This window comes from Calonectris borealis, chromosome 9 (assembly GCF_964195595.1).
Source record: "Calonectris borealis chromosome 9, bCalBor7.hap1.2, whole genome shotgun sequence".
Classification (NCBI taxonomy): Eukaryota; Metazoa; Chordata; class Aves; order Procellariiformes; family Procellariidae; genus Calonectris; species Calonectris borealis.
Window position 1 is genome coordinate 5,263,018 of NC_134320.1, and position 22,444 is coordinate 5,285,461.

At 51.6% G+C, this 22,444-nt stretch overlaps 1 protein-coding gene across 1 annotated transcript in view; it reads right to left on the reverse strand.

Annotated features, from left to right (window-relative positions):
* Positions 1-22,444, reverse strand: part of GPC1 (glypican 1) — a 214,066-nt gene continuing 191,622 nt past the window's right edge. The window contains exons 4-9 of the mRNA XM_075157618.1: positions 11,120-11,285; positions 6,505-6,635; positions 3,260-3,379; positions 2,461-2,594; positions 844-1,019; positions 1-354 (exon numbers count right to left, since the gene is read on the reverse strand). Coding sequence (XP_075013719.1) covers positions 137-354; positions 844-1,019; positions 2,461-2,594; positions 3,260-3,379; positions 6,505-6,635; positions 11,120-11,285 — 945 coding nt within the window. The 3' untranslated portion in view covers positions 1-136. The remainder of the gene's footprint in view (positions 355-843; positions 1,020-2,460; positions 2,595-3,259; positions 3,380-6,504; positions 6,636-11,119; positions 11,286-22,444) is intronic.

Consider the following 22,444-nt stretch of genomic DNA (forward strand, 5'->3'; position numbering starts at 1 on the left):
TTTTCTCCTCCCTCTTTTTTTTTTTTTTTTTTTTGCCAAGGTGAATTAAATATGTCCTTTTATTGGTTGGTTGGTTGGTTGGTTTTGGCAAAGTGAAGCCCTCGGCCGCAGTCTCTTTCCTGCCTGTGCTAGTGAGTTACCGCCACAAGTGCTGCGCGGCAATGAAAGCCACCGAAAGGAGGAGGAGGAAGGCAGAAGGCAAAGATCTGCTGCTGGCCCCATTGATGCCGTGTCCAGACTGCTTAGGAATAGCGTGCGTTTCTGGCTGCCTGGTGCTGGGGCTCTTAGAAAGTCTTTTGCCACAGACGTCATCGGGACAGCTGTCACCACTGCCGGAGCCGCTCATGTCATCACCTGTGCAGAGACAAACACGGGGTGAGCCCCAGCTGCCTTCCTTATGGCGGGCGACATCCCCGCTTTCCCCTTGCCGCAACCCCGGGGAGCTCTGGCCACCAGCCCTGCCCCGGCCACTTCCTCCTCCCTGCATCCCCCACTATGGGATGTAAGCTCACACCTGATCTCCAGCTGACTTCAACCACCTGCTGCTGCAGCAGCTGGAAACCTCGGGAGCAGACGGGAGCAGTGGCCCCGTCAGCAGGGCTGGGCTGGGACTGGGGAGAGCACCCGAGGTTTCAGCGATGCGCTGAGAGCAGCACAGCCTCCAGCCGCCCCGCAGCAAGTCGCTGCACTCGGGCAGACCCTCTGCAGCCGCGAGCCAAAAGCCAGGTCGCCACAACCCCTCTCTGCCGTCAGGGCCCCTGCGCGGAGGCCCAGGCAGGCTGCCAGGACTGACTGCTCAGCCCCTCTCGCTGCCGTGGACCTCTCCGGTTACGCTAAACTCACTTGCGTCTTGGAAATCCACATCATTCCCGATGTTAGCATTGCCCAGCCGGTTTGTCATGATCTTTAGCTGCATGATTTGCTGGCGAATGGTCATATCTGGCTTGGTGATGTCCACCTCCACCTCCGGGTTGTTAATCTGATTAGCTAAGCCGTCCCCCATCACTTCGGGCAGGTAACTGCAACGGAAGGCGACAAGTTTAGATGTATCTTCCCAGCTAAGCTCACCTCTCCCCGTTACAGACCCAGTGATAATCCAGCCTCTCTGAACCCCAGAGAAGCTGCAGTCACTGGCATTGGCTTGTAAAACAGCCTCCATATGCTGGTGTTTGCTGCGAAGCAGCCAGCTCTATGGATGGCCGAGCCACGCTGCCACGGCCAGACCCCATCAGAGCCTGGGGCTCGTCCTGAGGCCACCTCAGCTTGCAGGAGGTGGCTGGTGGCCTTGCAGCATCACTGTCCCAGCATAGGGAGGGGTTTCCTGCAGGAAAGGCTGTGCGCGGGGCTGAGGGGTTGCTCTCAGGCTGGTAGCTGTGGAGCCACAGTGACACCCCCCTATGGAAAAGCTCTCTCCGTATGGGAGGTTGAGGAGCACCTTCATCCCTGCCCCGGTTAAACCCTGTGGGGACTGACACCCCGGGATGACTGAATGCCCCCAGCCCGGTACCACCAGACAGGCCCCCAGGGAATCTTCAGTTAACTGGGAGCTGTCAACCAGCAAACAGAGCTGCGCTGCTCCCTTCGGCCGTGCCCCGGCCCATCTGCTCCTGCAGATCTGCGGCACTGCTGGCAACGATGTGAAATATCGAAGAACTGAAGGCGCCGGCTCCAGGCTGGCAGAGACCAGCCCAGCAGGTCCGTGGAGAGGAGCGGAGAAAGGTGCATGTCCAGCAGCTGCCCATCTCCCCTCACAGCCATCCCATAACCATCAGCCATGGGTTGGAGGTGTTTCCACAGCTGTTTGATGTCACCCGGGTGCCGCCTCTCGTGAGGGAACAGCATTTCAGAGCAGGCATAGATAGAAAGACGCGTATGCAATTCTCAGCAACAGCTCTGGAGTTTGTGAGGTAAATCGAGCCCTTCTGCCTTCTGAGTGCACGTGGAATTGCAAAATTGCCTTATTAGTACAAAACTACACAGTTATTTCATGGCGAATGCATTTCAATGCTTAACCCTCCAACACTCAGCAAAATGACAACAGGCTTGACATTGCCAGGTACCAGTTTTTCAGGAAACGCAGCATTTCTGTGGACAGGGACAGATCTTTTGGCTCCATCTGAACAAGTTTAGAGGTTTAGATTGGACATTAGGAGAAATTTCTTTACTGAAAGAGTGGTCAGGCCTTGGAACAGGCTGCCCAGGGAAGTGGTGGAGTCACCATCCCTGGAGGTATTTAAAAGACGTGTAGATGAGGCACTTAGGGACATGGTTTAGTGGGTATGGTGGTGTTGGGTTGACGGTTGGACACGATGATCTTAGAGGTCTTTTCCAACCTTAATGATTCTATGATTCTGTGATTCTAAGTGGGGCTGGCTGAGATGACGTATAAGTGCCTTTTATCAAATCCTCCGTCTCTCACCCCAGAATGGTGCTATCCTGGCACCTTGACCCTCTCCATACCTGCCCTTGGTCATCCCGTTCCAACACTTGTCGTCTGCCGCTGAGCTGGCCATCACTCTTTTGCTGCACAGGCTGCCGGGCAGGGTGATCCAGTAAGTCTTGAGAGCTGTCAGATTCCCTTTGGCATCTAAAACCTGTAAACAAAGAGGATGCTCAGGGCCAGGAGAGCTCTGGGGCGCCCCAGGGCTGTGGAAAGGACAAGGATTCTGCCAATTTTTTTTTTTTTTCACCATCACAAAGCCTGTTTTTATTCAGACAGGGATGTGTCACCAACCTTCACCTAAAGACCAACTGTCAACCCAAGCACCCAAGGCTGAAGATTACATATTAAGGACTGTTCTGGTACCATAAGGTTAACCAGGAGAAGATCATCTTCTGGGCCATGAGGGCAATGTTGAGAAGCAGCCTTGGTGGGAGCCAGCAGGGCTCTGCCAGGCTGGGACAGGCAGGTGTCTGCCAGTGAGGAGCCTCTGAAATGTGGGACCATGGCAAAACCCGCACGTCCCACCCCTCATTGTCCTCAGAATCCAAAATCTCCATGGAGGAGGACCTCTGGCCCCAGTATTCAGGCTGGACTGCCTGAGGCTCAATGACACCAATGGCAAGGAGCCTTTTCAGATAAGTTTGGCACTAAATCTGATCTTCTTCAGACTCGCCAGCAAAGGCAATTCAGCAGCCCGCGGGGTGGTCTGACCCGACCCGCAGGACCCAGCGCTGCGCCAGGCTCCCAGGGGAGGCAGCGCACCAGCACGCCTGCCCTGGCACACTGGTGCGGAGGGAGCTTCGGAGGCAAACTCACCAGCATCTCCAGTGCTTGCGCAGAGGATTTAGCTTCCAATGCGACCTTCCCCCGCCTTTTCTTGTCCTCGCTGCTGGAGCCTTTTGTGCTGATTTTGGGATTTCCACAGCCTTGGAAAACCTGAAAAACAAACCAAACTCTCTATCCCATGTTTTGATACTATTTCTTTAATTAATTAGCACTCCACAGTTATGGGTTTTCTTTTCTTCTGAAGTATGTTTATCTTTCCTACCTGCAAGATCTCTGAGATTCTGGCTTAGTTTCTGGTCACTTTACTCTTGTGCCAGGATGTGTTTTCAGCACACTGTAACTGGTTTTGGTTACTGCTATCAAGCAAAATGTTCAGCACTAACACAAAATTACCACGTTTTTGGATCAGACACCAATGTTGATATTAAATTATATCTAGCAATTTTATCTGTTTCTATTATGATTGAAAAATAAAATTCTGGGAAGAACAAGATGGGAGTTGCTCACACTCATTACACCAGTGGTGTGGGCTTCAAGATTGCAGAGCATGCGAGCTTCATTGATTTGGACAACAGACCAAGGTGGGACTACCCCAATGACTCTTGCAATCGGCACCCACACTGAGCAAATGAATGCCCCCTCCGACCAGGAGAGTGCAAAGACATTAGATGTGTCACAGTCTGTCAGGTTGGATGTTTCAGGGGCAAATGAGGAAGCCAAACTGATTTACCTCCTCACTTTGGGTACCTCCCATCATCCTAACTACCTGCCCAGGCGTGCTTTGTAGCCAAAGGAGGACTTTGAAGGTACAAATCCTCAGAACTTGCCTCTAGGAGGAGACGAAGGGTGCCCTGGAAGCACCTGTTTCTCCCAGTCTCTGCATGACCAGCCCAGGCAACCACACCTCTGCTGCAGATGGCCAGTGCTCAGGCAACTGAGCCTCACTGCGGCTGGTGGGAGGAGTGGTCGGACAGCCAGACTTAATGAAGCATCAAAGGTCAGGAAGGCCTTTGCACTGTCAGTTTGATTCAGGAAACACCAGACTTTACAAAGAAAGCCATCTGATTTGAAAAGATGGCTCCAAGCTTGTTGTGGTTACCAGGGTGCTGTCAGAAGCTATCAATAAATGCAACTTTGCACGGTGGCCCCTTAAAGCAGAGAAATCAAGACCTCAGACAGGAGCACTGTTGACGCAGCTTGTGACGGCTGCTGAATGCTTTCGCTAGTGGATTCTGACAGCCATCAGCGAAGTCCTAATCTAGACAAGAGTCCCTTTGGTGACAGTGGGTCTCATCGGTGTGTCTGAGGGACCTTCAGCCTAGAAAGCCCCCTAGGTCCCCAGGCGCACTGTCCTGCTGACCAGGTGGATCCAACAACTGCGGCAGTTCAGCACCGAGCCAGTTTGTGCATCTGTCTCCTTTGCTCCGTGCGAAAAGCTCCACCTTGAAAACTGCATGTAGAGCACTTTCAACTCGGTTCTACCAAAATAAAACCAATTTGGCTTCACTGCTATATCTTTCTTATTGGCCTATTGCTGTTGTTAGCAGGAGACAACTCTTTCAGGAGGTAAAAGACCTAGGAGGTCTCCAGGACAGTGGCTCCTGTAGCAGCTCCAGCAAGCGTGGTATCAAGGCGATCCTCTTGCCAGCCCGAGGGCCTTAGGTGAGCAACGCTTATTACTGATGGAGAGAACACGTGTCCTGCAGACTGAGGTGATCAATAGTCTCCTGCATAATGAGAGCAAATAGACGTTTGCAGCCTTTGATAGCTCCTGCCGCCTGAAATCCATCAGAGAGCCACAGGGAGCGATGGGGAGCGCGAGGAAGCAGGGAGAGTGCTCCGCGGTGCAGTGAGCACAGGGCTCGGGACCAAGTGCTTCTTTCCAGTTTTTCCCTATATCCCTGGAGAACCCATGACGAGGGCGTCACTGGGTCCAAGGGCCACTTCTGGCTCCTCTCACAAATGGCAGACAGTGCCCTGGCTCTAGGCTGGTCATGTTTGAAGCCCTCAGCTGCAGCCCGAGCCTGCTGCCCTCAGCCCTGACAGACAAGACTCCCAGGACTGGCCGGGCCAGTCCCGAGCTCATCTGACAACGATATCCTTCACCTGATCACTTTGCCATGCCCAAAACCAGAGCTTAGAGCTGCAGCAATTGGCAGCTCCTGACCTCTGCTACCAGTGCCACCAGCAAAGACCGCCACATTCACCTGGTCCCCAGATCATACTGAGAAGCTTATCAGACATGTTTGGTTGCTCCAGTTGAACACCAATTAGACTATTTACTCCTTTTCATTTTACTGGATTTACCAGATGCCCCTCGGAAACACCTTTCTTTGCAGATGATGCCATGTTTTCCCACATCATGGGCTTGCTTTTATGTGGACAACCTCAGTCTCACCTAACAAGGGAAAAAAGAATATGGCCTTTCATGTCAGAAGAGAAACCTAAATGAGTACTTGGATGCATGCTGCTGTTAGTGCTTTGACGTGTGCCAGTGAATTCCTGCTTGACTAAGCAATACTTTTGGCCCTTCTCTTCTCCAAGACCCAGTTAGGACCTGCCCTGCTCCTTTCATCTGCATCTCTGCCCTAACTGTGGGATAGCTGCAAGACTTGGGGAATGTCTGGGCAAAAAGCAGAAGCCCTGGAGGACTGTTCTTGTTCTCAAAGCTTCTTTTACCTGCAGCTACAGAGGGGATTGTGGTTAAGTGGATAAATGTACTAAAAATAGAAGACCAACAGAAGAGAGCTTCAAGATATACTTCTTGGAAGACAGGTGAGCATCAGGAGAGCCTGTTTTACGCTCTCCAGATGGACTGCCAGATTGCAGCTCTGTCCCACAGATACAACCTGATAGCCCAGTGTTTCCACGTCACCCCAAGGCAGGTTAAAGCAGCTGCCTTCTGTCACTAGGGACTGTGCGCTTTCTGTAAATGCCTCAGCTCAGCCAAAATACCTCAGGACTCTTCAGACACAGAGGCACCTGACAGCAAATGGCACCATGCCTCCCACAGTCACCGCATATGCAGTCCCACCTTGGGTGTCTGTACCTAAAGGTACACGCTGGATGGATGTGGCAGGGAGGAATATTTGGAAACACTTGAGAAGGTTTTTGCCTGTGTAAGATGGGTGGTTTCCCATCATTAAAAGAGTGGGCATTTGATCTCTTTCATCCTTCATCTCCTTTAGTTCAGCTGAATAGTGAGCACAAAAAACATTTGGTCCTGGCAATTACCCATGGTGTACCCTCAGCCAGGCCCAGGCACACGCTCTTACCTTGGCTGTGATTGAATCTTTGTTTTCTTGCAAGTTAGAAATAGCTTCAGCGATCCTCATGTGAATAGTCCCTATTACAGTGTCTACGTTGTACGGTCCATCGATCCGATCAGCCACTACAACCAGGGAATCTAGTAAAACAAGGCAGAGACATCTCTCGTCAGACTCTGTACAAACCAAGTTAAAGATCACACTCATGCCGGGTGGGATAAGCTGCTGGCCCCTTGGCAGGCTTGTTGGGAGACGTCTCTCCATTTTCACCGCTGCCCAAGTGCATGCTCATTTTCCTCTGGGATGGGACAACTCTCCCTTCCCAGCACACAGGTAAAGCCACGCTCAGTGGCAGAGGAACAGAGGTCACCACCTGCAAATGGTAAATGAAACACAAATGACCAACATTCCCTGGGGTGCTACAGAAAGGAAAAATGGAAAATTGGTGCTGAAATATTCAGTAATGCATAGCAATACTTGGACCTAACCCTCCTAACTCACTGTGTATCTTCAGCAAAGCACTGCAGCCAGAGGATTGGGGTCAGCAAAGTGCCAAAGGTACTGGACATGGGCAATAGCTTCTGTGGCAGTGAAGGAGCAAGAAAAGGAGTAATTCTTCTCATCATCGCCTCTGGAAGGACAACACATGACCAGCTAGGGAAATATCAGGCTCTAAAGGCAGAGGAGCAGACCAAAATGCCCACAATTAAACTAGTAAACAGGACAGGGAGTGATTGAGGGGTGTCTCTTGCTCTCAGCTCCTCTTATTTTGGAAAACTCTGCTGTCCAACGCTCTTGCCTGGCCTGGAAGCTCCTGCCTGGATGGCTGCTTTGGCTTACAAAAAAATTACCAACCTCTGCCTACCTCCAGAGATGTTTCTCAGCACTCCAGTTGGGTCTGAAGCAAGGGCAGCCTATATGCTCGCAGGGCTCCAGGCACTGGGGAATGCACTGCAGAGGAAGGCTGACATCCTCGATGTCTGATGAGATTTAAATAGGATCTCAGGGCAGGGCCAAAACTGGGTTTGGACATCTAAAATGGGATCTTAACCAGGTCTGACTTTGCCATCAAAAACTGTAATTCTGAAAGTCACTGCCACGCTGCTGCTGCCTCAGTTTCTTACCACTTGTGCTTTAGCAGGCTGGAGGCCAAGCCATGCATAAGCTTCATCAGCATTTAGGGGCTTGGCATTCAGTGACGTGTGATCTCGGATGGCTCCAATGTGGTCTGCGCCCCCCAGAGCACACCAAAAACCTCCTGGCAGGACAAGGGGTCTGTTAGAGCCCTGGGGTGGCCTGCGCTCATCTGGAACAGAAAGTGCTTCACGTTCCTGTGGCATTGCCACATGGAAGAAAACAAGTGCGATGGCTTCGTGTTGGTTCTTCTTCTCTACACAAAGAGGGTCAAATCCCAGGGTCTAGGTTGGAGATCTATACCTTTCATAAACGGAGTTATTCATTAGGAGTGATTAATTCTTCTGTCCTAAACCCTGATACCTCACCCATCAGCCTGGCAGGAGACTGTCACAGCAGATGGTGTGCTGTTGCAGAAAAGCTTATTCAGCATGAGTTTGTACTGCTGTCATTATTCATGAGCAATGAAACCACCAGGTGAATTATACCTGGCAGTTCAACAGAGTATCAGTAAAACACGTCCTTCAACCTACATCATCCCACAGTGTGTATGTGTCACTGTGATGCCGCTTTAAAGGACTGATGCTTATCTTAGAGCTACACAGCAAATTTCCTTTGAGCAGGAGTCCAGCCAGCTGGGGCATAACCAGGGACCACCACTATTTCAAACCTGCTAGGAAACTTCAGTCCCTTGCCTGGGCAAGCCAGCAGGACTTGGCAGAAAGACCCCAAATGACTTCCATGAGGTCTAGGTGAGGTTTACGCAGAAGCGCTAGGTCCACAGGGGGAGGTAGTATGTTAATAACGAAGGCCTGATCCTGAGCCCACTGTTGTCAATTTAACAGCACGCTCAACGCTCGCACGTATGTTTTTTCTGCTGTTACATGATTGATGTTCAGACCCTGACAGCTGTCAGAGAATGACCAAGCTGGGCAAGGACTAGGGGAGGGACAGCACAAACCCACAGAAGATACCAGTTCATGCCCACAGAGCTCACAGTCCAAAAGCAGGTCCAGCCAGTGGAGAGCAAGGGCATAAGTCAATTAGAAAAACAACCAGGAGAGCTCAAACCTCAGCCAGTCTGGAGCATGGATCACAAAATACTCTTTGCTACGGTTTATAATATACGATTTAACAACATGCAAAGTCACAGCTTAGAAAAATTATGTATTTATTTTCAGCAGTCAAAAAAAAGAAAAAAGGTTTTGCTGGTTAGCTTGAGCAAGAATGGAAAGAAGGGCCACAGTTTCCAAGTTAATGTGCTCTCTTTTCCTGCAACATAGTCCTATGGCAGCGCCGATTTCTAAAGCTAAATGTGCCATACAAGGGGGTAATGTTTTTTTGTATTCTGGAAAATAACATCTCCTGCAACGTTAAAGAGCTTGCAGTTTAACTTTGCTGCCACTCAGGGATCGTGGTGTCATCTTCGATCCTGTATTTTCCAGACAATTTTAGCTTGTAGAGGCACTAATGTTGAGATACAGACATTTAAATCAAAGGCTGCACCCCCAAATTAGTGATAAATCATGTTTGAACCACTTACTGTAAAAATCTCCCTTAATTTGACCTGCCCTAATTTGTCAAACTGAAAGAGTAAGTCTGTGTTTAGTGGAACAAATTCCTCTCCAGCTACACAGAAGGGCCTGGAGAAGGGTGAAGAATGGACAATGCCAGTGAACTGCTACCTTTGACTCTATGTCTTGCTCCAGCCCTTGATCAAATTGTGATCTCTGACACCAAAATGTCCAACTGTAATTTGAAAGACGCTCCAATTTGCTCCTAGCCATCACCCCTTGACAAGAACAGTGTCTCGTGGGGAAGAGGACCCCAGAATAAGTGCAAAACGCACTCAGAATTGCCTCCCTGTCAATCAAGGAGAGCTATACATTGACCTTTCAGGAGACAGGCAGTCATCCTGCCAGTAGGGCAGTGACAGGTAACACTTGGCTTGCTCTGGTCAGAAAGGCCAAAGAGTCATCAAAATCCTGGCGTAAACCCTTGGGGAAGGCAATATTTATCCCCATCTTGTACAGCAGCCTCCCAAGCTGCTCTCATGGGGAGCACTTCCAATTAGCCACAGTAAGTTGCCACTTGGTTCATTAGCCCCTAGCGCAGAGGCAGGCAGCTGGCCAACACACCTCGCCGAGCAAGTGCGCCGGCCTCCGTGTGCAGTGGTTCGATATTTATTTTGCAGTGTCCCTTGAGAGGCAGATAACGCTCCTTGAGCTTCAGCGGGATTTTTATTGTTGACACCACCACACATCAACTCTGAGCCAGCCTGTGGGGCTGCAGCTGAGCTGGCCTTGCTGGCCAGGCAGCGGGAGCCAAGACAAGGGAAAAGGCCAAGCCCGAAGCCCATCTCCCCTGGTGCCTGCCTTCCATGAGCCCAGACAAACATCAAGGCTGCCTCAGGTCTCAGATCATTCCAGGTCTAAATGTACAACCTTGGAGAGAAAGAGGAGCTTGCTGGGTGATGCTCTGTGGGCACAAGGAGGGGTGAGAGCTTTACCGTTGCAAACAACCTCCCCTGATGGACTGCAGCTGGGGAGAGGACAGGCACTGTAATGCAAACACACCGTTTTCTAAACACAGACCCTCACCAGCCTTAAACCATGCCCATCAGCTCCACAAGTCACTCTCAGCAGCAGTTCACATTTAAATCAGGAGCCACAGGCTCTGGAAAAACAGCTGAGTGACACATCAGGTCTTCTTAAAAGAGATGCCTGGGTCTGATCAGGCAATCAGAATTTCCTGCAGAAACGCCTGGTAGAAGTTCTCCAGCCTGTGTTGCACAGGAGATCAGACCACACCGTCACAATGGTATTTTTGACTTTAAATTCCATGAAATGGACATCTCTATACACATACAACCCACTTTAAGAGACCCATCATCTTAGCTGAGTAACAGAAAAAGGAAATGAGCTCTTTTCTTATTTAAAATACAAGTCTAATTTTCCCATTCCTGGCAATGCCTGTGACTTCTCTCTCCCCATATATCTAAGACACCTCCTCCCATTTAGAAGTATGCAATCCTGATCCCTTTGCTCTTTACCCACGGAATAGTTTATGGCTAGTTTCTAGACTACCTCCCAAGGAGGGCAGCAAGTGCTTCTCCTGTGCTCTCCCAAGCGCGCTGGTATGGATGAGGAGGCAGCTCTGACAATGTACGGGTGGCAGGATCTGTTCTTAAGCTTCAACACTTGGGAGGGAAGGAAGAACTACTTGAATGCAAAGGGTGGGCAATCCCAAATGAGCACAGGCAAGATGAAACTCTTTAAGCCCTGTTAGCCAGCCCAGCAGTGTCCTTTTTAATGATATTAAAGCCCAGCAAAATGTCCTGCAATATCTTCTACGCATCAGATCACAGACAGAGAAACTGTGGTGTAAAAGAGCCTCCAACAGTCCTTTCTTTACTCTCTAAACACCACTCAGAGTGTTCAAAAGTTGCCATGAGAGGCAGCTGCGCTGCAGCAGAGTAAAGTCATCTTACCCATCAGGTACTTCCACTCGGTGTTCAGGTCTGCTTGGTTGGCCAGGCAGCCCTTCACGACGTTCAGGCAGTAGTTGTTGCACGGCTTCACGCTGGACATGCCCCGGCAGTGCGGGCAGTACATCAGCTTCATGATGGCGCGAGTGCACTCATGGCTGAGAGATACCTGGGGGAGACAGATCAGAGTCAGACCACAGGCTTGTCAGAGGGGCACGTGGGCAAACTCTGCCCTTCCCTGGGGTGAAGGAGCTTGGTGTCACCTCTGTCAGAGGGACGGAACCTCTGGGGCAGCTGCTATTTCCTTGGGCTGTGTTTGAATGCAGGGTTCTGGGAAAAACCCATATGTGAGCACCATCCCCCTTCCAGCCAGGTCTGGGGGCCACAAGGACAGCCCGGGCTGTCCACCGGCTGTAATCGTGACCCAGACACATGGTGCACGTGTGCCCCTGGAGCCTCTGCCATCGGTGCCACTGCCGTCCCCTTCCTGCAGGAAGGGTTTGTTGCCACTGCCCGGCAGACGCAGGTGTCCCACCACAAACTGCATCTCCGGTGCCCTGCGGGGATGCACAGCAGGGGCCTGGACATGGAAAGTTCTCAGCTGGCATCTTCGGAAAGGAGGATGGTGTTGGGGGAGGACCCGAACAAAAAATATGGGCGACTGAGAGCACTCGACCCTGGGAAGTGACTGCCCTCTGAAAGCACTTCAGGAGCCGCAAGCAGCCGGTGAAGCGGGCCAACACATGCCATGCCAGCGGCTCGCAGGCACTGCACGTGCAGTCCATGCTTTGCAGAGGTGACTCTGGAGGCAGCTTTGCCACCTTTAACTAAACCACCCTGGTCCCATAAGCACAGAGCCGGCGCATGTGCAGAGCCCAGAGAGCAGTGCGGCAGCCTCTGCAGCATGTCAAAGTCCCCTCAAGCCCATCGGCCATGGGACAACTGTCCCTCTCCGACTGCCACGTCAAGGGGCTGCCAGCATAAGCTGAGGGATGCATAACAACCTGGCAGACCCTGCAGAGACGCTGGCAGAGCTCAGCGCTCCTCTGTCTTATTGCTGAAGTGTTTTCTGCTTTGTGGTCTTTTTCTATCTTTACTCAGATCCATTTGCAATTTCCTTGTCATTCTTTTAAAACCATTTACAAAGATAAACAGTCTCCCTTGGTACCAGGTACTTGGCACTCACAAGGAACCCAAAGGGGGAAAAGTGATGGAAGGGGCAAATCTCGACATGGAAAAATCCCTGAGCCTTGAGCTGCAGCTGCAATGCTGAGAACTGCCCTGACCTCTTTATTACTTGTGAAAAATACTTTGAACACGGCCTTTTAAGTTTATTCCGGGGGACTCCAGAAAGATTCACTTCTGAGGTACCCGTAGGACAGTGTGAACACGCTGAGCCCACTATCAGAGGTTGAGAGAGAAAATCCCCAAGCCTCCCCTCTCCTGAAACTGCCTGCACGGTAGCACCTCACTTCCAGTCAGCCTTGGAAAACAGATCTTGGATGGTGCTGGGGCTTCATCAGGCAGGAATGCACTAAAATAACCTCGTGAGAACCTTGTTCGGGACCAGGACAAAAATTTCTAGGTCTCAGAGAGAGAACCCAAACGGAGACCGCTTCCCTGCCTCGGCAGCCAGAACAAGCCCTGAGATGCCTGCGGATAAAGGCCGTGCTCCACCGCAGCCGGAGGGGCTGAGCCTTGCAGGAAACACCACGCACGCCAAGGCTTCGCTCTGCTTCCTCGGCGAGCTTTCTGCCTCCTTTCTGGGACAACTGCAGACAAAAACCGGCGCCCGGCTGCCGTGCGGCTCTGCCGCCAGGAGATGGAGGCTTTGTCCCGCCGCACCGCACGGGTGCCACATGCTTCTTCCCTGGGAGAAGGCGGCGAAGGCACCGCCGTCTCCTGCCTCAGTGATCGAGAGGGGATGCAACAAAGCAGAGGGACAGGCAAACAAAAGAATATTTTGTTTATTTTTCATCTCAGGGTTTAAATAACCATGACTGAATAGCGACTGAAAAGACGACAGGTAAGAGCACGTTGAACACTAACACAGGCTGTAGCTGAAGACCTTCCGAAACCAGAGCATTCACACAGAAACGAGAAGGTGCAGCTAGGAAAGGAGCTGCGACCTCTCCTTCCCCAGACAGAGCACTTGCGAACGTGAATTACACGGTGAAGCTCCAGAGCACGTAACCTGCGCAGGCCATCGGGTCCTGAACACAACTTTGCCTCTATTTTACTGGCACGCCCCAGCACCGCTCGTCCCAGCTTATCCAGCTGTGGCCGTGGAGCACTGTAACCCCCCACAGCGCAAACCGGGCTGCAACATCCCGGGAGCTGCGGCACAAATGAGTCACATAGCTGGGCCCTGAAACGTGGGACTTTCCACAGTACTGATGAGAACCAGGGATGGTTTGCCTGCACCCACATACACCCATGGTTGCACGGCGCAGCCTTTTGGAGTGGAGGGAGCTGAAGTGCTTTGGCTGGAAAGCAGGAGTGCAGCGTCGCCGGCGCAGGAAACACCCCTGGGGCGGTGCGGGCCAGCCACCCAGTGGCAGAGAGAACAGCCACCGGCAGCTAGAAAACAAAGCTATTTGGTACCCTGCCAGAGCCCGCGGGGGACACGGAGAGAGGCGAGTGACAGATCTTGGCTCAGAAAAGCATCTGCAAGATGCTTAGCTTTAAAGTACGGTGTAGCTCCTGTACTGGAGCTACCCAGGTGGCCACAGTGAACCCGTATTTAAATGAAGCTTGTGACAGGCCCAGTGGGCATTTCACAAGTATTTCTGCTTGCAGAATTTATCCTGGTCCCTGCATTTATTTTTGCGCATGTCTTTTTCTGACAAAACAGAAAGGACCCTCACACTCTCAGCACAGCACTCCCTCGTCCACCGGAGAGTAATCGTGCAGGGCCACCCACGCATGCCCTGCCACCACGCAAGGCTGCAGAAGGGGAGCGGCAGCGGGGGCCTGCTCCTTGGTGCCCACCTACTCCATCTGGCGTACGGCACGACTGGCGAGCGCAGGCAGCTGCCAGGGCTCCCCGTGACGCAGACAGCTGCCTGCCGTCCTGCAGTCCACCTCCCTCTGACCTCTCCACGGCTGTCAGCCAGCCAAAACCACCTGTCCCCAGCTACACCGCCTGCGCCCACGCCGGTGCCCACAGAGCAGCCGCCTCCTGCCCACGCAGCTCTTGTGGGCTGCTGCCACCTGCCCCGGGGCAGTGGGTGCAGGCACAGCACCAGGTGACGACGGCGCCTGAGGCTCAGGCTCGGCTCCTGAGGGTCTGGGGGGAAAACAAGCTGCTTTTGCGCCTCAGCAAGGATCATTTCTGGATGTCGGAGAGGAGCTGCGTGTGTACCGCCAGCCCCAGCGCCTCTCCTCTGAAGGCGAGCAGGTGACACGTCCACCACCAGCTGTTGCTCCGCTGAATCTGGCAGGTGCCAACTGTTCAACTTAATCTCTTGGCAGAAGGGATAAGTATTAATTTTTGCAGGTGGAAGAGGCCAGGCTCCACTCCCTTTCCCCAAAGAACGACTCCAACCTCTCCTGTTGGCAGCAGCACTCCTTTTCCACAGGCAGGCTGCAGAGGTGAACTGAGAACAGAGGGATGCGAGGGCAGGAAGGGGAATTTTGGAGAGTATTTTCTGCATGTTTTGCTTGGCCAGAGCTCAGTTCCTCATCGTTCCACCCAGCCCATGGACTTCTGCTCCACACAGGGCAGAGGAGAGCGAGGGCTTGGGGCTCCCAGAGCCCCTCCTGACCCTGATCCTGCACCATCCCTTTGGGGGACTTGTAGAACGGAGCCCTTCAAACATCTCTTAGTCCTTGTGGATTAGTTTGCTGAAGTAAACTTCCAGGGTTTTTTCAGGAATGCTGTACCCACACAGGAGAATCCCAGCCCCAGTTAGGAGGGGCTGAGATTCCCTCCCCTGTACGGATACAGCAAGACAACAGGAGAGCGCTGCAGCTCTCCTGCCTGCTCACCTCTCGGGCACAGCCAGCTCCAGCAGCGGCACTGGGGAGAAGAGCTCCTCAGGCTGGAGCCGTGGGACCGCACGCCCTCCATGGCAGCTCGTTCCAGATAAACACCCCCACAGTGAGTGTGAAGCAGTTTCTCCAGGCTGGCAAAGTCAAGACTGACCTCCACCTGCACATTGAGACATCTTCACTTCCTTATGCTTCTGCTTTCACCCTTCAGCCTTTAAAAGAACCCGAAATGTTATGACCTATCCCCCTGCCCAACAGCTAAGACCTGATAGAGAGCCCCTCTGCCTTCCCAGCACAGATCTGCAATAACTGACAGATCAGTAAGCAGTATCCTCTATTCATCACAGGTGGCCTGAAAGCAGGAGCACGCAAACTCCTGCAGATGGGCTGAAAGCTAACATAATTTCTTCATCTTTAAATGATCTGGCACAGCATGAAGACAGACATGACAATAATTGATTTCTCTAAGTACCATCAACCTGGCCCAGCCTGTGGCTGGTTCTCCTTTAAGGAGACATGGTTCTCCTTTAACTTTAGTGGCACCCATAGTCTTTTCTTAGCTCAGTGACATAGAAATGGCAATAAGACGTCAAGAGAACATGCACAACACATTGGAGAAGCCATTTCCCAAGGATCTGAAAAAAAATTATTACTGAGAGATATAGCTTGGAGCCAGGGCACTCCTCATTCAGTTGTCAGAGGTATAACTAAATATGGAAAACAAAGCTAAGCCCAGCTTAAATATGCATTGTTCATACGTCATTGCTCAGTTAAAATCCACATTCTGATACTCTATTCTGATCCCAGTGAGTACAGTCCCTTAAAGTGTAAGCCCAGTGATAAAGTGGTAAAGAAAAAATATTATCTTCTAAGATACACCCAAAATAGGGGACAAATTGGTACTGAACAATAAATCATTTTAATTAAAACTACTTTACAGCTGGGGATACAGTAGTTGATTCGAGTAGCAATGAGGTAATGCAACAGGAACAGGTGGCTGCCTCATAAAAAGCCCCGTTCCACCATAAGCGCTGACATTTCAAGGAGGTTGTCATCAGGTATTATCCTGTGACTGTGGCTTGTAGCAAGAGCCGAGCTCTGTGCTTTTCCATGGCTACTTTCCAAAGCCTGATGTGCCCATGCTTTGTTGATGGAGCCACCAGACCAGATGTGAATTGCTGGAGGCGAGCGCTTTGCCAGAGCAACAGATCTTTGCAGACTCTCTTGTATCATGTCTGGGACGGAGCTGGAGCTTGCTCGCAGGTTTGCACAGCTCACGGCCCAGCTGCCCAACGTGACTGCTAAGCTGGGGCTCACCATGCGACTATTCAGCACCGGCGTTTGCACAGCAGCCAGCAGAGAACGGGCATGGGTGGAGATAATATGACAGAAAATTGAGAACACATAATTCTCAGCATCCGTAGTGGCAACGGTTTCCCTAATTTTTCCTCCTCCTGAGCAATGTTTAAATCAATTACAGTAAAATTAATGACTTTCGCAAGCAATTTGCTGAGAGGATGGCCTGGGGGATTAGTTGCTAGCTGGGTTCCTTGCCACCCCCCAGCCAATTTAGAAAACATTTAGTGTGAAAGGCTTCTAACAAACAAAAAAGCTCCTGCCATGTATTTTATTAATATGCTTTCCAAGCAGATAATCACAGAAACACAGGAGGCTCAGGGATAACAAGCACCTATTCTGTCTCCCTGCATTGAGAGACATTTCAGTAGAGCCAAGTTATCCTTCATATTACCTAAAACGTAACCTTCTGAAGTGAAGACACAGGGAGGCGAAACTACTTGTAGAAGGGGAAAGCACTCAGCTCAAACAGGCGAGACACCCCTGCACAGACACTCGAGGGACTAAAGGCACCCGAGTGCAGACCTTGGGACGGCCAGGGCTTTAGTCTCTGCAGGACAAACAGAGGCAGGGCAGCGCTCTGGTCCAAACGGGCTAGATTCTTCCAGAACATAGGAAAAAGCCTTCTTGTCCTTCCTCTGTGCCTCTACAGAACAAATCAAACTTGTGGTTTGCATGTTCAACCCAAGAGGGGTGCAATTCCTCCCGGCCTGATGCCAGACCTCTCTGCATCTACAATAGTGGGAGGTTTTTTACCCTTCTAACTGGCTCCTCATTTGACAGATCACACAGAAAAACAGAGAGGTGCAAAGAAGAGACGTGTTTTCTGCTGATACCTAATGCCTACTGCTTGGAAAATATTCAAGAGTCTCCGAAACACGCTGAGTAACGCCAGGACACAGAAAGGACCATGGAAGTGATGATACATGTTTCCGAGTTTTCAGAAGCATTCTGTCTCTTTTAGCTAAAAGCTGCTACACCATCCTAACTCCAAAAAGCGTTTCTTTATCCAAGCCAATTAGTTCCTGAAAAGGTGGCTGGAAAGACCAAAGAACGAAGTGTGGGCTGCAGAGAGGAAGGCCCTGGGGAACAGCGACCAAAAAGACATTAGTGCTGGGACAAGCTCCGTACATCACGTCCAGGAGTTACAGGGTCTTTTTGATCGAGCAATGATCCTCCCTCCCCCTCCCAGCTTCCTGAGCACTGGAGAAAGGTTGAGCTTTAGGAAGCCACAGGCACCTGGAAAATCGTTTTAACAGCGGCAGCACCAAGCTGCTACCGCAGCAGCTCGGCTGCGGTCAGGCTGTGCCGCCAGCTCTCGGGCACGGCACGCCTGGCTCCGGCCGGCTGCGAGGGGCGAGCCCGGCTCTGCTCCTCCCGCAGCCTGCGGCAGGGCTCCTCCTGCACCCATCAGGAGGTGTCCAGCTCCTTTGGCACCCAGAACCTGCAGCCAAGCTGCAGATGATGCTTTTGAAGTGCAGGCTTCAAACAAGGAAAAGAAAAAAAAAAAACGGAAAAAAAAAAACCCAACCCCAAATCCTTTCTTCTTTTGAAGCCTGGCTTAAAAGCAAATGAGAACCTGCAGCCTAGCTGCAATGTGATGGGACTCCTCGGCCTTCAGGGGCCTTTAAGAACATCTGAAAGGCATTTAACACCAATAAAATAAGCTGAGCTCTTGCTGGTATTTTTCCTCGCCCCCCCCAACCCCCCCGCCCTTGCACATTCACCCCCAGGCTGCTGTGAGCCATCTGTGCCTTGCTTCCCAGGGGAACCAGGGTTAGGTAGAGGGGAGAGATTTGGGGATGGAGAAAGAGGCCTGGGTGAAAAATACAGGCTGCTGGAAGTGCTGTCAACCCCCCTGGCTTCTCACGGGGACGGAGGCAGGTTGGCTGACCGAGGGAGAAGGCTGAGCTAGTCCCTGACACTGCCAGTGGAGGTGGGCTCTGTCGTTCTGTGGGCTCTGTCCCCTCTAAAAATTTTGCCCAAGGGAGTGTGAGGTTCGCCCGCAGGGAGCTCTCTGTGGTGTGGTGTTGGTATTCCCTGAGCTGGACCACATCCCTGCCGCGCGGCTGCCCTCCCAGTCCTTTCCTGGCTCTAGCCTCCGAGGAGCAGTGCAGACCCAAGGCGGGCACGGGGACCTGTAGCACCTGGCTGTGGTTTTGGCATGATGTGGTGATGGTTGGGGTGAACACAAAATACCTCCAGACGTATGTCAAAATGTGCCCGCACTAACTCTCAGATATATTTTTCCAGGTAGAAGGACTTACTGTCTGAAGGGCCATTCTAACCTCCAGAAGCACCAGTTAAACCCAGCGACATCAGGCAACTTGGGTTTCCAAACCAACGGATGCATTAAGCCAGCAGATAGCAGGCAGCTTTCCAGAGGCAGGCACGTGTCCTGGGCAGCTAGAGGCAGAAAGCACCTATAGCTGTAGACTCCACAGGTTCGGGGGCTGAACACAGCTACACAGGCGGCTGCAGCCAAGGCATTCGCAGCACCCTTGCTTACCTTCTCATGCATATTTTAAAGGCAGGTGATAGAAGTAAGGGAAGCTTTTCCTGCCAGCTGTGAAAAACCCATTCTGGGATAGTGTTTGAGAGAAAACAGGTCAGCTCTTCACTTCACAGATCAGGCCGTGTGTGCTGGGAAATGCAGGCGGGTGTTCAGAGCCACTCCAATTACCCCAAATCCCTCAGTTGGAATTGTACAGTTGGGATAAAGTTGTCAGTATGAAGAACAGCAGCTACAAAAAAAGGCCAAGCAGGGGAGCGGGTCCTGCCGGGCTGGCGGTGAGGAGCACTGCCGAGCCACCTGCGGGATGAACGGCAGCCCAGGAAGACGCTCACAAAGCCAGCCTTGCCCTCTCTTTTATAACAAGACTGGCACCGGGAGGACAGGTTTGTGTTTCGTGAGGGAGCTGGCCGGCTCTGTGATCGGGGCTATCTGCAACATGGCAATTTCATGTTGGGAAACAATTCATTTTTACAGTCTCCCCCCGGAAGGACCCTCAAATACAACGACCAAAAAAAGCAGGGCTGTGCCATTCATTGCATCTCCACGTGTGCAAGCTGGAAATCAGGGCCACGGCTGCTCCATGCACCGGGCCATCAGTGCCCGATTTCCCCGGTGAAAGGAGCGGGAGCTGCAGGTGAGGCACAGGGGAGCCGGCGCAGGGAGCAGACCCCGCTCTCTCCGCCACATGGTCAGCAGCTGCCTTGCACATTTTTATGCCAGCCCTGATGTAATTAGCACCTTGACGTGTGTTAAATGAACCAAGCTTTCCAATCTTTCAGAATAAAACTCTAAAAGAAACAGCTGCGGGGCTGACAGAAATATGATTCTTTCAAAGTCTAATGAATTGTATAATCACTTCAGTCATTATTTTGCATCTTCCTTCCTCAAACGCACAGCCACGAGTCCTTGGAGCACAGTGAGTTTTAAGCCTCACCAAGCCCATCATTCAAGATACATCAAGCGTGTTTCCAAACCCCTGTCAGGGATCAGAAAGCGAGCGGGCGCAGGCGCGGCGTGCTGGCTGGTGGCTGTGCTGGGGTCTGGTGGCAGGGGTAGGGCACAGACGACCCCGCAGTTTGGTGACCCTCTTGCTTTCACCTCGCTGTGTTCAGCTCAGCGCAGGGTGAGGGACACAGAGGATGGAGGCTGATGCTAAATCCGTGCCCTTCGCGCTCTGGCAAACCTGAGCTGCTGTTAAGCCTGGGGCCTGACAGGCTGCCTGGGTCCATCCCCGCCAGCCCAGCAGCCAAATGGCCATTTTGCAGACTCAGGGAAAAAAAACATAAAAAAAATGAAGCTAGGTAATCCAGCCAAAGGGGGGCAGTGAAACAGGGGGCAGAGTCAGCCCCGTCTCTCTCGGCAGCCAGTAGTGAGGGCACTTCCAGAGGGCAGTGACGACGGCTCCAGAAGGCCGTACAGCCTGCAAGGGACACCAGACCCGAGGGCAGGACCCACAGCTAACCGGGAGGATCCGCGCCTTTGGATTCCTGTCTAGCGCCTAACTGCCTTCAAATATTAAAATGTGGAAGATTCACGTGGACAGACAGACGGCTGTCATGCTCCTCTCCCTCCAGAGGAAATACTGCAAGCCACCACCTGCCTATTCAACACGCTCCCCGCTCTGCTCATCTGACGCGTTTTTTCCAGCTGGTACAATATTCAATCCTTTGAAAACTAGATTCAATTGACTTTTAACCACCAGGTAAATATGGGAGACATATATCTACTTGCCTGCATTATTTCTATTATATTCAGAACATCTATGGGTTTTTATCCCTGAAGCGTTGTGATTTAAACATAATAATGGATAGAAGTACTGGAAAGTTATATGTGAAATACATAAGGATGTGTTCAAGACTGCACGCTCCCCAGCCAGCTCAATTTGAATCTGTCCAAACAAATTCCAAGTTATTGCAAAACTCCCTCCCTAGCTTTACATGCAGCGGTGCTGGAAAAGAGCAGTGGGCGGCAAGGGGTGCGTGTGGGGCTGCAGGAGCTGCTCTACCAAGTTGTTTGAAACAAGAAGGCAGCCGATGGCAGGCTGGTGACTCGGGGAGCACGGCGAGCTTGGGGAAAGGGATATTAAGCTTCTGGGTTTGCAGAGGGAATTGGGCTGACTGGGACTTAGATCTAAAATGTTTTAAGCCATGCAATCCCACATAAAAACTGCCCAGGGACAGCTCACCAAGAAAACATGAGACACTTCAGCAGAGGCAACACTGACCTCGGCAAGGACGGGCACGTCCCAGCCCTCCGCACCCGCAGGCCCCGCGGTGCCCGGCAGTGGGGCAGGTCTCGGCGGCTGGGCCAGAGGCTGTGCGCAGGCAGGAGGGAGCGAGCGCAGGAGCCGCTGCAGGAACAAGTCCCTGAAGGCGCAAGAGCTTATTTCAGCCTGTAGTCTAAGATGGCGTTCACAGACAGGGGTGGCTGAAGTACCACAGGCTTCTCAACTCCCGGGACTTCAGTCCTCCTCCTGAATACAGCCAGACTTGCAAAGGGTGCTTGTGGCATTTTTCACCCTACGAATTGCTGCAGCAGCACAAACTTTTAGCATAGGCACCGACCGGCTCATTTTCAGAAAGGCCCATCGGTGGTTTGCAATGACAGTAGGGGAAAAAAAAGAAAAAAATGCAGCACGCTGCAGCAGTTGCTGTTTGTACCTGGCTGTGGTGAGCTGCATCCTGCCTCCATCCCTGCCAGTGATGTCAGCCCCCTTGGGACCTGCTGCTTGTGTCCCACACGGAGATCCCACAGGACTCCAACTCACATTACCATTCCTCATTTTTTTAAAGGGGAGGCCAGACCTGAGGCTGAACTCCTGGATGAATGGCATCTTACCAAGCAGATCTTACCTGTCTATAGGCACAGGTAGCTGCAGTCTGAAGGTGGGAGGCTTATTAAATCCCACGCAAGCAAACAGATGATGTCCCTGAAGGAAAACGCTACCTCCCTTGGTGGGAGCAGGTCCCAGATGAGAGCTTCTTCCAGATGGAGAAATGATTTACTGTGGCACCTTACGGCTCCTTGGGGCAAAACTAGTCTCTGCACAATGGCATCGTCGAGTCATCGTTATAACACAAGAACACACCCCTCTGCCGTGCAAAAACTGAACAGCTCCAAAGCGAGAGGTGGGATAACATCCAGTGAAAAGGAAATAAATGTGGTGATATGAGGATATTGCCCCTTGCCAGTGCCATGGAACAACATTCTCATAACATCTATTTACAAATGCTAATATTGTCTTTTCAGGATCAAGAGGAAGCCAATTTAGATAAATGCTTAATCTTATTACAAAAGTGAAATCCTTTAAATGAAATAAAATTTATGGTTGTATGTACTTGCTGCTGATGCTCTGAATAAAGATAAGCCACTGAAAGGATGGAGATGTGCCACCGAGCACATGGGTCAGGAGTTCACTGCACTCAAGCTGTTTTAGCACAGTGGTTTCATAAGTGTGTGAAAAA